At 43.6% G+C, this 15,198-nt stretch overlaps 1 protein-coding gene across 3 annotated transcripts in view; it reads right to left on the bottom strand.

The window, feature by feature from the left end:
• Window positions 1-15,198, bottom strand: part of EML5 (EMAP like 5) — a 188,815-nt gene that overhangs the window by 34,730 nt on the left and 138,887 nt on the right. For 2 of the 3 annotated variants that reach the window (XM_054971582.1, XM_054971581.1), the window contains exons 23-28: window positions 14,717-14,848; window positions 14,356-14,444; window positions 7,030-7,206; window positions 5,923-6,124; window positions 5,518-5,644; window positions 3,983-3,997 (exon numbers count right to left, since the gene is read on the bottom strand). In XM_054971582.1, the coding sequence (XP_054827557.1) occupies window positions 3,983-3,997; window positions 5,518-5,644; window positions 5,923-6,124; window positions 7,030-7,206; window positions 14,356-14,444; window positions 14,717-14,848 (742 nt within the window). The remainder of the gene's footprint in view (window positions 1-3,982; window positions 3,998-5,517; window positions 5,645-5,922; window positions 6,125-7,029; window positions 7,207-14,355; window positions 14,445-14,716; window positions 14,849-15,198) is intronic. The other variant, XM_054971580.1, reaches the window with a different exon arrangement.

Below are 15,198 nucleotides of genomic sequence, written 5' to 3'. Positions count from 1 at the left end.
AGTGAAAATGTTTCACTTACTCTAGTAAAGTGCAATTGCTCCTAAGTGAGACTCCGACTGCAAACTATGCACTATCACTGTTCCTCCCAGTTCTAGGTTGTGCAGAAGCAGAACTTCCAATTACACTTAATTTGACATCGTCCAACATAGGACAGTGCAGTTAACTGCATGAGGGGGCTCAAGGCTTTGAAAGTCAGCAGCAGAACTGCACTCAAACTTATGACAACAGCAGAAGGAATGGTTAAGAATGGTGGTTAAGAAATGGTAACAGAGGAGATAAATTGAGTAGGAGATAGATTTGGGGAGTATGTATTTATTCCCTAAGAAATTATGTATAAGGCTATGACAGGGAAATGTAATTGGTTGCAGAGGAAACAAACATTTTGTATGAAAAAAATTAACCCAAAAAAACGAGTGTGACTAATGCAACAGAAGAATTTAAAAGGTAAATCCAAGGGTAGTTAATTTTTTTTTGAAACTGGAAAACATTCACAAATAAATTCATGTTGCATAAAGTAAAGCTATATTCTTATAAAGACAATTAATATGCATTCATTATATTAAGACAGGAATGTTGTCACTAGCAAGTACAGTTTTCCTGACGAAATCACAGTTGAATAACGAAGACAGTTTTAGCCCTGTGTGATCCTTATATTAAGATAAAATTATGAAGACTGCTTAGAGTGAAGGAATGTTGTCACGCAACTACAGTTTTCCTGAAGAAAGCACAACTGAATAATGAAGACAGTTTTAGACCTGCGTGATCCAGGTTCATGAACTGGCAATGGTGGTCAGGGGAGTGGGACTTTCATTGGGTCTGGCTTTCATCCAGGGGTTGCCTTTGCTAAAGGTTTCCATTTGTTTGAAAAGCCTTGGAAATAATGGAGAGTGGCAGGAGGCAGCTTGTTTGTTTATTTATTTAATTGTCATTTATAGTCCGTCCTTATTTATATTTAAGGCAGATTACATAGTGTGAGATTAGAACAGTCAATATCAATGACATTTCAAGAAAAATTCCATAAGGTATATAAATGCAAATTTACAAAGACATAACATCAGCAAAAATCCAGAACAGAGTTGAAGAAATGCTGAAACAGAGCATAAGCAATTATAAAACATTAAACAACAGAACTACCCACTACGATCATACTTAAAGTAACAGATAGTCCATAGTAGCACATACTTGAAGCAACAGACAGAACATAAGGCAACAGATAGCACATAGTGGTGGATGTCTATGGTCCTTGTCTCTTTAGTGAAGCATCTCTTTGAGACCACCTCCCTACAACACAGCCCTCCTATCTGAGTAAAAATGCCCTATTGAATAAGTCAGTTTTGCATAATTTGAGGAAAGCTAGGAGAAGGGGGGCTCTCCTGACCTCCTCAGGCAGACCGTTCCATAGGGCAGGGGCTACCACAGAGAATGCATGTGTATGAGCTGCTGTTGATTTCACTGATGTGCAGGGTGGCACTTGCAGGAGACCCTGCTCAGATGAGCGAAATTGCCATGGAGGAACATAGGAAGAGAGGCAGTCCAGTAGATATACTGCACCAAAGCCATGAGGAGCTTTGTATGTGATAACCAATACCCTGAATTGAGTCCAGTAACTTATATTTATCCAGTGGAGTGTCTACAGAATGGGAGTAATATTCATGCTCCTGCTTGCTCATGATAACAGTCGAGCTGCAGCATTCTGAACCAACTGTAGTCTCCTAGTTGACTTAGACAGGAGATCTATGTGCATTACAATAGTCATGTCTTTATGTTACCATAGCATGGATTCATGTGACCAGATCAGCCGTATCAAGGTAAGAAGTCATCTTCCAGGCTAGAGTGAGGTTGTAGAAAACATTTTTTGCAGCTGCCTTAACCTGCTTTTCTATTAGTAGTACTGGATCCAGTATAACCCCTAGGCTCTTAACTGAATGTGTAAGGGTCACACAAACTCCACTGAAAGTGGGAAGTATGATGTCCCTCAAGATCTCTGCCTTCCCAACAAGTATCACTTCTGTCCTGTCTAGATTCAATTTCAATTTGTACCTTTTCAGCCATTTGACCACAGCTGTCAGGCAGCAACCCAAGATTTCTACTACATCCTGTGGTGATTTGGGTAGTGAGATATAGAGTTGGATGTCATCCACATATTGATTGCATCCAATTCCATAGCTACAAATGAGTTCTCCTAAAGGGCTTACATAAATGTTGAATAACATGGGAGATAAGACTGCGCCCTGTGGAACCCCACAAGATAATTCTCATTCAGGAGATAGCTGGTCTCTAATGGCCAACTTTGAGTCCATTCCCATGTGGGTCCAATCTTTCTGAAATTTGGGGGGGTTTAATAGACAGTCAGGAGTAGGTTCCTTGCAAATTTGATGGTGTTTTCTTGAAAAATGCTCCCAGTTTTCCCCACTGGGAATAATGGCTAGATAAATTTGGGATTCTCTAACCTAGGGATTGGGATTCTCTAACCTAGATTTGTTTGGTATCCCTGAAACCAGAATCCAGACCACCTAGGGTTTTTTGGTGCACACCCCTATAGCTGAATGTCCTGAACAGTTTTCAAGGGAAACCTCGAATACAGCATAAGGTCCATTTTATTTTGTTTGGAGCCCCAAGGTTACAGTAACATGGATCGGTGTGGCCAGGTTGGCTGAGTCCATAAGAGAAGATAACCAATTGCCTGATACTGCTGAAAAATGCATTATTCATTACCAAAGGAACTTGCTTCACAAACAGAAAGGTTGGATCAAAAGGCACTCCTATATTCTACTGACTCGGTTAAAACCAAGTCAACTTCACTTGAAATGGCAGCCTAATCCCTTCCAATATAACTACACTGCCAACAAGGAGAGCTCAGATGATTTACAACTGATCCTACAAAATCAGTTCAATATTATTCACAATCACCAAATGAGAAGAAAAGCTGTTTACAACAGAATTCCCATCAAAGAGTGTTATAAATGGTTCTGTCTCTACCCATACTCAGAGGGTACTATGTGGTCTTTTCTCTGACAAACTTCAAACATACTTCTGAGGCCTTGGACCTCAGCAGAAGCTGTATGGATGCAGGACACATGCTTCGTCCAATGCTGCTTCTGCCAATTTGGCATCCCAATAAGTTGCTTGGGTTGCTTGTATGGTGAACTAGCCCTGTTGATAACTAGATACAATAATTAAAACAGGACCACATTACTGGTGCTCTAGTATAGATACAATTGCTAGGATAAGCTATACTTGAGAACACAAGAAAACATAAGCAATTGTCTGAAATGCATGCAGTGTCTTGCTATTAATTGAATTCTGCTTAGCTACAAAAATTTCCCAGTGCTTCACCAGATGCTCTGACAATAAGCAATCTCAATATGGCCAGATTTTAGCTCAGAAGAAGCACTTCTGCTTTTAATAATCTATTTACAAACAATGACTTCTTTAACCATCCATCCAAAAATGGACTTGGTGCCAGCTCATCAAAATTTCACATGCCACAGTTAGATTGTGGCAAATCAATCTCTCCCACTGCATTATTTATTTAACAGATAAAGATCTCAAAAACAATGGTATCCTAAGGCTCTTTTGCAAATGCCTCACACAAACACTAAACCAAAACCTGGATATTATAAGAAAATCTAATCTGTTATTTATGATTCAAGAAACTATACCAAGAAGCCAATGACAGCTAAGTGAAAGGGGTAGGGGAAAATCACATTTACTTTCATTGACAACTGAGCATCTAACTCTGCAAGGCTTTATCTGTAGCATCAACTAATCAATAACATGAGACTTTTGAGCATTAAGAAAAGAAGATCTGCCCTGGAGCTTTAAAATCTTTTAAAGTAGAATGACAAATCAGAACATATTTTAACTTATGCTTATTTACACACACATGCTAATTGTTCTGCTTGGAAACGAAGAAATATCCCAGAAATATATCAAACGGTAAGATCTGTAATTATTGACTGATAACAAAAGAACCCTTACCTTACAACCCCTTGCCTTCACAGGAAGCATAAAAGTTAAGCAGGAATATTAAAATATAAATTATATATATCATAATCTAGGGTAAAGAAAAATTGAATTAATGTGGTGGACAAAATATTGTTTCATTTATTCATCCAACTTATTCCTCAAAAATTTTATCCCCCTGATGTCCTAAACACTATCAGGATTCAGAAAGTGATTATCTTGTACACCATCTATATGGATTTCAATGGCATTAACATAAACAGACTCCATAATGCATTGTTAACTGAGTCTCAATTATAGCTGATTCTTACTTTACACATGTACGGGATACCCAAATACAAAATGATGTATTTGTTGGCAAGTCTGAAGGGGAGGGAGCGCTCCTGCCTTCCCCCAAGTGAACTGCACATGGAAGGGGGGAGTATTGTGTCGACTGCAAAATCAGTGAAATAACTTCCCTCATGTGCAGTTTTCATGAGAGAAAATGGCATTGAGGATAGGCAGAAACTGTTCCTTCCTCTGTGGTGCCTTTCTGAGCTCGTCTGAGTTCTCCTTTTTTAAAAAGATGCAATTCCCTTCAACTAACATGTGACTGCAGGGAGCACGTTAAAACCAGTGCATGCCCATGCAGAAACGTATTGCCTAGAGAGATCACCACTCTTCCACTTTTCATGTTCCAAAGGAACCCAGTACCAGCCATCTTATAAAAAGCAAAAACAGTCTTCAGTAGATGAAGACTGTGGAGAACTACTAAATATTAGCAAATACATTATTAGTAAATATAATATGAAAGGGGGGCACTTATGTTGGTTACATGGTAGTGCAGACTGAGCGGAATATAAAGACGTATGGGGAAAGACCATTCTTTATGATAAAAATTTATTGTTTGACACTGGGGGAGAGAGGCTATTTCTTTAATAAATAGAGATACAAGTTTAGGATAATAGTGATTAAACCTATTTTGGGGACTGTTTAGTTAAAGTTTGTATTATATCTGCTAATATATTTCTTGAATATGTGCTGGTGAGAATATGTATGAATTTAAACATTTGATGGGTATTTTATGTAATAAACATTTTTGTAAAGCTTCTATGACTTTGGTCTGTGAAAGTTCTTCCTTTGGACTGACCTTCCTGTATGATCTGCTCTAGAGCTTCCTACCATGCAGGAACTTAATGTATTTGTTTATCTATATTCAGCAGATATAAACACACTGTCACTCTCAAGGAAAAGACTGTATTTCTCATTGTATGTGCATGATGAAACAAAATGTCAATTGATAGCACTGATCACCTTGGGGAGTGGTATTATTTTGGGGGAGACAGGGACATCCTCATCTCCCCAACAGGTGATTAATATTGTCCAAGCTGACAGCACTGTTCAAGTATGTTGCAATCACAGCTGCTCCCAAAGATCTCTAGATTGTGATTTTAAACCCATATCATTTTTTAAAGGTCAGAAAAAAGTTAATGGTGGAAGCTGAAAAACAAAATATTATTTCAGCCTTTCTATACATAACATGACACATTTCCTCCCCAGTTAGAAGTTACCTTTCATCTACTGAAGGCTCTTTTTGCTGCAGATGAGGCTTGATTCCAAACATTGGTCTGATGTTGGTTGATAAGGCTTTGATGGTGTAAATAAATTCATTTTCTCTTGTGACATCACTGTCATATCCTAGTAAAATATTTACAATCAAAAGAACTATTGGAAGTAAGATGCTAGTGAATTATTTTATTTATATATTTGAGTGCTCTTTATCCAGAGCAGCAGAAACAATGGAAAAAACTACTTTAAGAAGTGTTAGTCACTTAAAAAAATATTATATATGTGAACCAGTAAACACATACTAAACTTTGAAAATTGGAATTCAGACCACAGAAAGTAGACTTCTATTAACCTTTCCAAAATATCAAGGAAACTGCTCCCTAAAATATCTTAAATTTGTTACTTACCCCCATCTTCCTCAGAATCGAGATCAGACTCTTCACTGTCGCATTGCCTACTTTCTCGATGGCCCTCCATCTCATGGGTCCATAGCATTAAAGATGTGTCTCCACCACCAACACTGACTAGTAAACTGTCATCATGAGTCCAACGAACATTTGTTACATGTGTACTATGAGCCACATACCTCTTAAATTTTCCATATTTTCCCTAAATATGAAATTCAGAAAGAACAACTAACGTTTCATTCAAACTAAAATGAGAATGAAATGTCTAGAAAAACATCACTATCCACTGTTATATCATTAATCTTTTTTTAAAGTGGGGAATTCTAAACATCTATGTATCTATTTGTGAAGAGAAAGTTGGCTATGGATAATATCATGATGCCAACTGCAGGGCACGTGCCTTGCATATAGGCAGTCTCAAATTCAATTCAATTCTCCCCAGCTGAAATCCTTTTAAATAACAGGTCTCAAAAAGAGAGACCCTAGACAGCCACTACCACTGCCTGTCAAAGTGGACAGTACTGGACTAGAGGGGCCAAGGGTTTGGCTCAATTTAATGCATGTAAATGGGAGTTCGTTAATTTTGAGAACAGGGCAGTGTGTGTATCTGTGAGTGTAATCTGTGAGAAAGAATGAATGTTTGTGTTGATCACATTCTAATGTCATATTTGTGTTTCCCAAACTTCCTCCAAAGAACTCAGGAGAACTTTCTTGAACATCTCCAATTTTGTTGTACTCTGTAATGTAGGTTAAGTTGGGAGACAATGACTGACCTAAAGCCATCAAATAGCCAACTTGATTGAGGCATGTTTTGAATGCAGGTCAAGTGACAAATAAGGGATGATTCACATATAGCATAATATGTAATGACTCAGATATGTGTGGAACAGCCACTGATAATTTTCATATTTGATATGAGGCAATATAAAAACTCTGTGGTATTGATCACTAGTAGAGCTCTTTCACACATGTAAATCATTAATTGATGTGGTATTTGAGAGGTGAGCATACATATGTGATTCCACTTTGGAATATGAAAATTGTGGGGCTTTTTATTTAACATTTCTAATGCTTGTTATACAATCATTGTGTATTTACTTTACTTACTTTGGCAGGGTATCGGAAGAGTTTTACAAATCCAAAATCGTCTCCTGTTGCCAGGACTGTATTATCACTGGTGAGACATGAGGCAGTTACATCAGTGACCTCTCCAATTATTGGCCAGATTCCTTCACAGCAGGAGCCTAAGACACTTGTCCATGATGTCCAAGAAATTTTTTCTGCCTACAAAGACAGCCTGTTTGAGACAGGATACTTATCCATAGTTATACATCTGACCTGAAAATAAACACCACAGTCCTAGAAGCTCATTACTATATTATATGTTGTTCATGAGAACTGCAAGTAAAACACTTTTAGTTGAAAGAATATATGGATAGCTTATAAAAATATGTAATCATCACCTGATATTTCAATCAATTTAGTTCATTTAGTATAATAATAACAACATTCGATTTATATACTGCCCTTCAGGATAACTTAACACCTACTCAGAGCAGTTTACAAAGTATGTAATTATTATCCCCACAACAAGCACTCTGTGAGGTGGGTGGGGTTGAGTGAGCTCTGGAAGAGCTGTGACTGACCCAAGGTCACCCAGCTGGCTTCAAGTGGAGGAGTGGGGAATCAAACAATTGCCACTCTTGCCACTCTTAACCACTACACCAAACTGGCTTTCTAAACAGAGGTTTAGGTTTCACAATGGCACAATGGCACTCTCATCTTATTTTACTCATCTGAAAATTAACGTATTAAAGTCATTTTAATAATCTACAGAGAGCACAGTTACACCTTACAGAAATTTATTTTTTATTCATCTTATGTCATACTCATAACTGTCTTCTTAACTGCCCATAGTAAGCTTTAGGTGAAATTCAGAATATGAACACGACAAGCATATCCAGAAACTTGTCACTGTTTGCTATGCACAAATTGTTCTTTGCCTCCCATAGCTGACAGTGCTTTATTTACTTAATATGTATAGAACATTTTAACATTCAAAGCACTTCACATATATCATCATGCTGCAACTTTTACAAGTCTGTAAGGCTGTATTATTATCTCCATATTGCAGGCGTAGGGGCAGGAGTTGAGACCAAAAGTGAGTGACTTGCCTAAGGACAGTTGGTGAGTTCATGGATTACTGGTATATATCACAAGAAAAAATCCACACTCTTTAAGGTGCAGTGTTCTTGAAATTAATTTTATGAATTGTTTATACGAAAATCTCAAAGATTCCCTGGATATGCCTTGCTTTCTTGGTGATTAGCTGATGTAAACCATACTTCTAGCATTTGAACTGAATTCACAGAGGTCAGTTTCTTTGTTCTCTTAAACAAAGGGGTTCTCTTAAATCTCTTTTACTGTTTATTCTTATTATGTTACAGCTGATTCCAGGACCTGCCGTTCCAGAAAATAAACACATTGTCCGACACACACTGACAACTTCAGTGTTATAATTATGATGTTTTTCTAGCTTTCTGGGATGATATACTGCCACCAGTGTTTACAAGTATTATTCTTTTTCATCAAGTAATAGAGAAAAATTACTGTTGTATTAACAGGAATTTCATGTTTCTAAGAGAAATATCTGGTATTGTGGATGAAACTGTATTCTAGTGACATCCATTGAAACTTTGGTGCATTTGATCTGCCTAGCAAAGGACTGGGATCCAGCAGAACTCACTAATTCATTTATTGAGCATACATTTATATCCTGCTTCTTCAGGTATCTGCTTAAGGCAGCTAAATATTGCATTCTGAGTTTAAGTGAATTAAAAATTACAGCTTTTGTTTTTGTGTACTGAGTTTTTGAGTTTCACTGAAAAAAGTTGTGCTTAGTAGACAAAATTCTGCAATTTCTCTTTTACATATGAAAAAAGCTTTTAAAAATTAAAAATGCTGCTCACTCTTGTATGTAGATAAGTGAGACTTTTGTTATTACTTAATATTAGTTGGATTCCATCTAATAGATCTATGAATTGGGAAAGGGATTTGCAGCAGCTCTTTAACTCCTTGTTCGTACTGACCCTGTGGATTCTCTGTAGCCCAGGTGCAGCATTGGGGGGGGGGGCGGCATTTCAGGCTGCAGTGGGGGATGGGGAGTTGAACTTCCATGCACAAAAGTTCTTACATGCACAGATGTTTTAGCTGGGACCACACCCAGTTACTCTTACTCTAACATCCAAATCACAGGTGCACTGTAAACTGCAAAAAGGCTGAAGTGTGATTGATGTGGGAGGTGATTTACAATGGTCTCAGAAACTTGATATGAGCACATACAAAAATGGGGGGCCCAGACTTACCTGGGCCAGCCGTTGCCGCCGTGGGAGGAGGAGCGGGGATCGCAGCGGCTACCTTGCTCGCTGGCTTGCCCGGCATGCCCCGGGCGGGTCAGAGACCAACCAGTTCAAACTGCGGGCCAACCAATCACGGCAGCCCGGAGTCGAACCGTTGGGGGGCGGGGCTGGCCGCGGGTCCCACGCGGCTGTTTCCTCCAAGGTCCGGCGGCCAGGTATTTAACTGGCCGCCGGACCCGCCCCCGCCCACTTCGTCTTCGGCGAGCGGACGAACAGACCGGACGGCTTTCCAGCGAGGGACGAGGTGACTCGCGAGGACGAAGAGGGAGGACGGAAGAACGGCGGAGGCGTCGGAAGCCCGGGCACGGAGCAGCCGGTCAGGTTGCCGAGGGGTTTAGCTGAGCCCCTCACGGTCCCTGATCCCAGCTAGCCCGGCAAAAGAGGGGGCGGCCGGGAGGAGGCTCCGACAGGGGGGACAAGCGAACGGCACCCGGGGAGAGGCAAGGGGCGACCCAGCGGGAGTCCCAGTGGGGGCGAGCATCAGCAGCGGCAGTACTCGCTCCCCGGCCTTCCTTCCTCGCCCAGCAGGAGTCCCAACGGTGCGGGCATCAACAGCGGCAGCACTCACTCCCCAGCCTTCCTTCCTCGCCCACCTCCACAATCCCTCCGCGGCTGTGCAGGTCGAGTGGAGGAGGATCCATGGCGCCACAGAAGAGGGGCGCCCCAGCGGGGGTCCGGACCCGGGCACGCAGCCCATCAAAGGGGCCTGGGAGGGAGCCCGAGGGGGCTACCTGCAACCCCTCCCAGGGGAAGGGGCGCAGTACAGGGGAAAAGCCCGGGGCTCGGGGGAAGCAAAGGGCCAACAGCAGGCCAGCGGGTGCCACCTCACCCTCGCCTGGGGGGAGGGCGGCAACCGGCGCCCGGGGAGGGGAGACCAGGGCTCAGGGCAAACGGGTCACCAACCGGAAGGCAGCCAAAGCGGGAGGGCCCAAGGCACAGGCAGCCGGGCGGGCCAAGCCCCAGCAGACTGTGGGGGAGGCCAGCCCCAGTGCCCTGCTGGATATTTCCCGGGCATTGGAGCGCCTCACAGAGCACGTGGAGCACCTGGGGAACTCCGGGGCTGGGGCAGCTCAACCTGCCTCAGACCCTGTTGAGGTCCCCCAGCACGAGTCTCTGGAAAAGGCAAAGAGAGGTCGTGGAGTTGCCCGGCGGAGAGAGGCTCGGTCCCCCTCCGGCTCAGGGAGCAGCAGCAGTGGGGACCGCCAGAGGCCACCCAAGCGGAGGAGAACATCGCACAAGAAAAGGGGACGGCGCCACCGGCAGGAGGAGACAGACAGCGATTGGAGCTCAGGTGAGTCCTCTTCCTCGGACGATGGGGCATCAGGGGAGGACTATTGGGTGGTAGCAGCTGGGACCCCAGGCCTACCAGGCTGGGCCCAACGGAGGAGGGAAAGGACACGGCTGGGGGAGGGTGACCCCAGGGAGGTCTGGGGCTCTGCGGAACCCCCGCCACGGGTCTCACTGTTCACAGACAATGAGGACCCCCCAGGGATCCATTTGGCACGCAGGGTCAGGGAACGCATATTGGACAGTTACTACGTAGACGTCCTAGCCCTTCTCCGTCCAGAGGCGGAGGATAGGAGATGCGCGCCGCCAGCCAAGCGGGACAAAAAGGGGGGCAAGAAGGAGGTGGCTGAGCGGACATTCGCTAACTGGCTTGAGGGTTTTACGGTCTACATGGGGGTCATCCAGGCCGCTTACCCTGAGCGTGGATGGCACCTGACAAATCATTTGGGGAATGTCCTACGGGCGCGGGCCTTAGCGGGGGAATCCGCTGCCATGGATTATGACGAGGCCTTCTGGAAAAGGGCCTCTCACAACCCCAGGGCCCGCTGGGACCTCATTAGCCAGAAGCTCTGGCTCTGGCTGGTAGGCCCACACATGAAGGGAAAGGGTGACACCCTTCGGGGGGGCCGCTGGCAGCCTTGCAGGGACAAATCACGGGGCGTGTGCTGGGAATACAATCAGGGAAGATGCCAGCGCTCAAAGTGCCGCTTCGAGCACAATTGCGATTCCTGCGGAGGGCCCCATCCCCGCCCATCCTGCCCCAAGGGAGGGACATCCTCACACCCCTTTCGAGGGGGCCGGTCCTCCAATAGTGCCCGTAAGGACGGGGGATTGGCCGCATCCACCAGCCAGCCCGCCAACAGTAACTAGTGCCCCCGCCGAGGGGCTGGGTCTTGCCCGGACCCCCATCCGCCTCCGGGCACTGCTCCCCTTGCTGGCACGCTACCCCCAACAGGGAGGCTGACAAGTATTTGCGGGAGGGGTTCGCATCGGGCTTCAGCATCCCTTACACAGGGCTGCGGGTGGCATCCTCCTCGGGGAACCTCAAATCCGCTAGGGAGCTCCCCGGGGTGGCGGCGGCGAAAATTGCCAAGGAAGTGCACTGCGGACACAGCATCATGCACTGGGCTGGCAAGTATGCAGAGTCGTCCGGCTGGGGCAGGCACGTGGGTCTGCAAGAACACCTCCGCATTCGCTGGCTCGGAGTGCGGGGAATGCTCTGGGAGGCCCTGGTCCCCATGCTGCAGCGGCAGGCGCGCCAGTCAGGCCCAGCGGACGTGTTGGTCATACAGCTGGGCGAGAACGACCTGGGCAAGCGAGAAGGCCCGGAGCTGAAGCGAGCCATGTGCGCAGACCTGGATTACCTGCGGGGACTCTTTCCACAGACCTCCATCCTTTGGTCGGATTTACTCCAGAGATGTGTGTGGTGGGGGGCTCGCTGCCACGGCAAGGTGGAAACCGTCAGGCAGAAGCTGGCACACGCCATGGGCCAGCACATCGCCGCGGTCGGGGGAGCCCTGATCACCCACTGGGACATTTCGCATCGGGTGGCCCCCCTTTTTCGACAGGATGGGGTTCATCTCTCCAGCTGGGGCAATGACATCTGGTTGCAGGATCTGAGGGACGGCCTGCTGGAATGGTTACAGCATTAGGAGTGTTGACGGGAGCCACTTGTGGCTCTTGTGGCGGTTGGGCATTGGATCGGATCCCATTTGTTGGGGAGCCGGGCCCTCGGTCGCAGGCTCCCCATGGAGGGGATTCCCATAAGGAATCTTGGGAGGGAGTTATGAAGGCACGCCCAGCTCGGGGGCTGCCGGGGCATTCTCCCTCCCAGGTGGCAGGGGGATCACCAAGGGTGTACACCAGGTGACTTCCCCCCTTTACAATGCCACTCCTTGGTTTCCCCCCCCTCAGCCGGTGGCTGGGGGGGGGCGGGGGGTCATCGGCTGACAGGCGGGTCAGCCGATGCGGTTCCGAGGATCCGATCCACATGCGGCGCCAATACTCCTGTTGCTGTTTTATGTTAATAAAGTTGTGGCCATTTTTTCACCCAGCCAGTATGTGTGTGTGCTTGTGTCGCCACGCGCCCCTTCCCGCTCCTCTTCCTCTCGAACATAGGCGGTAACTGTCTTTCATGCTAGCATTTTAAGTGGCAAGTGTAAACTTAGCCTAAGGCCTGATAAATTGTTCTCACCAGATGACATTGTACATTCTCAACTAATATCTAGAGTAAAGGAAGCACATCTTTGTGTTTCAGACCATATATCTGTATCACGTACTCACCAATTCTAATATATGTTATTCTCTGGACAACAGGAATTCTGTAGAAAGCTTTAATAATGAACACCTAATTGTATAAAGACAAAGCTGATTTCCTGTTCTATATTCAGAAATGGTATAACACTATACTATAATCAGAGCCTTATCCTTATACAATTGTCTAGAAAAATATAACAATGTTTAAAAATTAACTAAAATATGCAGATTTATGAAAGATATCCTATTTTCCTCTTCCTCATTAGGTAGCCTTTGTGGGGATTTTGTCTCTTCCTGTTCTCTCACTGCCAATTGTTGTTGTCTCTCCAGGCCATGAACATCCTAAGAATCATTAGGGAGCATGATAACGAGAACTGGAGAAATGGTAACACATAGAAGTCATATGGCATAGGCAAGTTTTGAAACAGCAACTGGCTGTCCTACACTTTAAGTTGAATAATGTTTCCCTATTTTCAACAAATCACCCTAAATCATTAAGTGTTAGTGCATAAGTTTTACAAGGATAGTTTTAGTATTTATTGCATTTGTATTTTTTATAATATTTAATCTCTTTATAGGAAGTCTCTTTGACTTGTCGCCCGAAGGCGGCTGGGCCAGACGGCCAATGCCTTCCTGCCTCAAACCACAAGACCGAGACTTCGAGCGGTACAAGCTGCTGCTTTATTGAAGTACACGGGCCCGAGGGTGCCAAAAAGGAACCCAGAGGCTTCCTGAACACACATTTTTATAGACTTCAAATCACTACTAATAACTGACAGATTCTAAGCATCCTATCCCCGTCCGCAGTTTCCCTCTCCCTTTCCCCATAGGCTGAGGTACTTGGGAGTTACACCTTTCCGGTTTTCGCCTAAAACTCCGCCTTAGTTTACATCTCCCCTTCCTCTTTTAAGGAAACCCCTTCCTCTTTATTTGTTTTCTACCATACATAGGCTGTCACACATTAGCGCACACACACATCTCTTCTAGCTTAACCACAGAGAGACCTAGTTTTCGCTTTACTTCCTCAACTATATGTCTGCATATATCTATTTTTAAATGATTGAAACCACCGGTTTCCTTCTAAAAGCTAGCTAATGGTTGATTACATATCTTTGGTTAAGATACTGGTGAGTTCTGAGACAGAAGTGAACAATATAATCTTTTTGTTTTCTGGTCCTGGCTTACAGACTCATTCATAGTATTAAAGCTTTCCTAGATTTAATTTGAGCTGTTCATAGTAATTCTATTAAAATTTGTTTTTAATTCATTTTTTATAAATGACAAGAGTCATCTTTAAGCAAAGGATAGCATACAGCACAGCTTAAGCTCCTTCTGTGCAAGCTTGTAGTTCAGAACAATGTTGTTATTCAAATAAAACGTATTTGAAAATTACATAAAAGACAAAAAGCTGCCTCAACAAACATGTATTTCCAGCCTTACAACTAAACTAAGTTATAAGTAATTTTCTTACCTCTGAACTTGGAATGGTCTGTTTTTTTCCACGAGGAGCTTCAAAAAATAACTGTTCCTTAGCACCAGTGTTGACTTGTAAAAGCTTGCCTGAAAAAATGCACATATTTCCCATCATTAATACCAGTTAGAATATCTTATTCAAGGCTTTTATCTTCATAATATCCTGTGAAACTTTCCCTATGGAAGTTTTGGGAAATTTATTACTACCGCTTGTATTTATTTATTAAAATATTTATATTCCACCCACCCCATATACAGGCCCAAGCAGCATCTGTGAATACTGCAGGAAAGTACAACTTTCCTAAATATTCACACACACAGTTACCAAGTTAGAGAAATAGACACCAAGTTATTTTTACCTCTTATGTCCCAATCCATGTGCGTTATATAACTGGAGGCTCCCTTGCAAATTCCAACTCGCTTACTGCTCATTACATTGTAAACATCTACAAAGCTGTCATATGATGCTACAGCTAAGTATTTTCCAGCACCTAAAATACAACAGTAAGAAGATAAATAGTTTTCTGACATTTTCAATATTCTATGAGTAAGTAACTGGATTAAAATACCCATTCATCATATATTTCCTATTTATTTCTCAGAGGGATGGAGTCATAGGTTGTTTTCAATATCAAATAATTGTTTCCTCACGTTTGTGTCTCAAGATTTACTCCTGTTTTCATAACAACTTTTTGCCTTAAAAATATTTGAAGCTGATTTTTGTGAAGAAATGCACTAATGATCATGTTAGCATATGTGAGCATGGATACACAATTTCACAAATGTGGTGTTATTTAGAAAGGTGAAAAAGAGCCCATACTCTCAAGAGAGGGAAACACAT

This window comes from Eublepharis macularius, chromosome 2, assembly GCF_028583425.1.
Source record: "Eublepharis macularius isolate TG4126 chromosome 2, MPM_Emac_v1.0, whole genome shotgun sequence".
Classification (NCBI taxonomy): domain Eukaryota; kingdom Metazoa; phylum Chordata; class Lepidosauria; order Squamata; family Eublepharidae; genus Eublepharis; species Eublepharis macularius.
The sequence above is the reverse complement of the archived record's forward strand: the minus strand, read 5'-3'. Positions and strand labels throughout refer to the sequence as shown.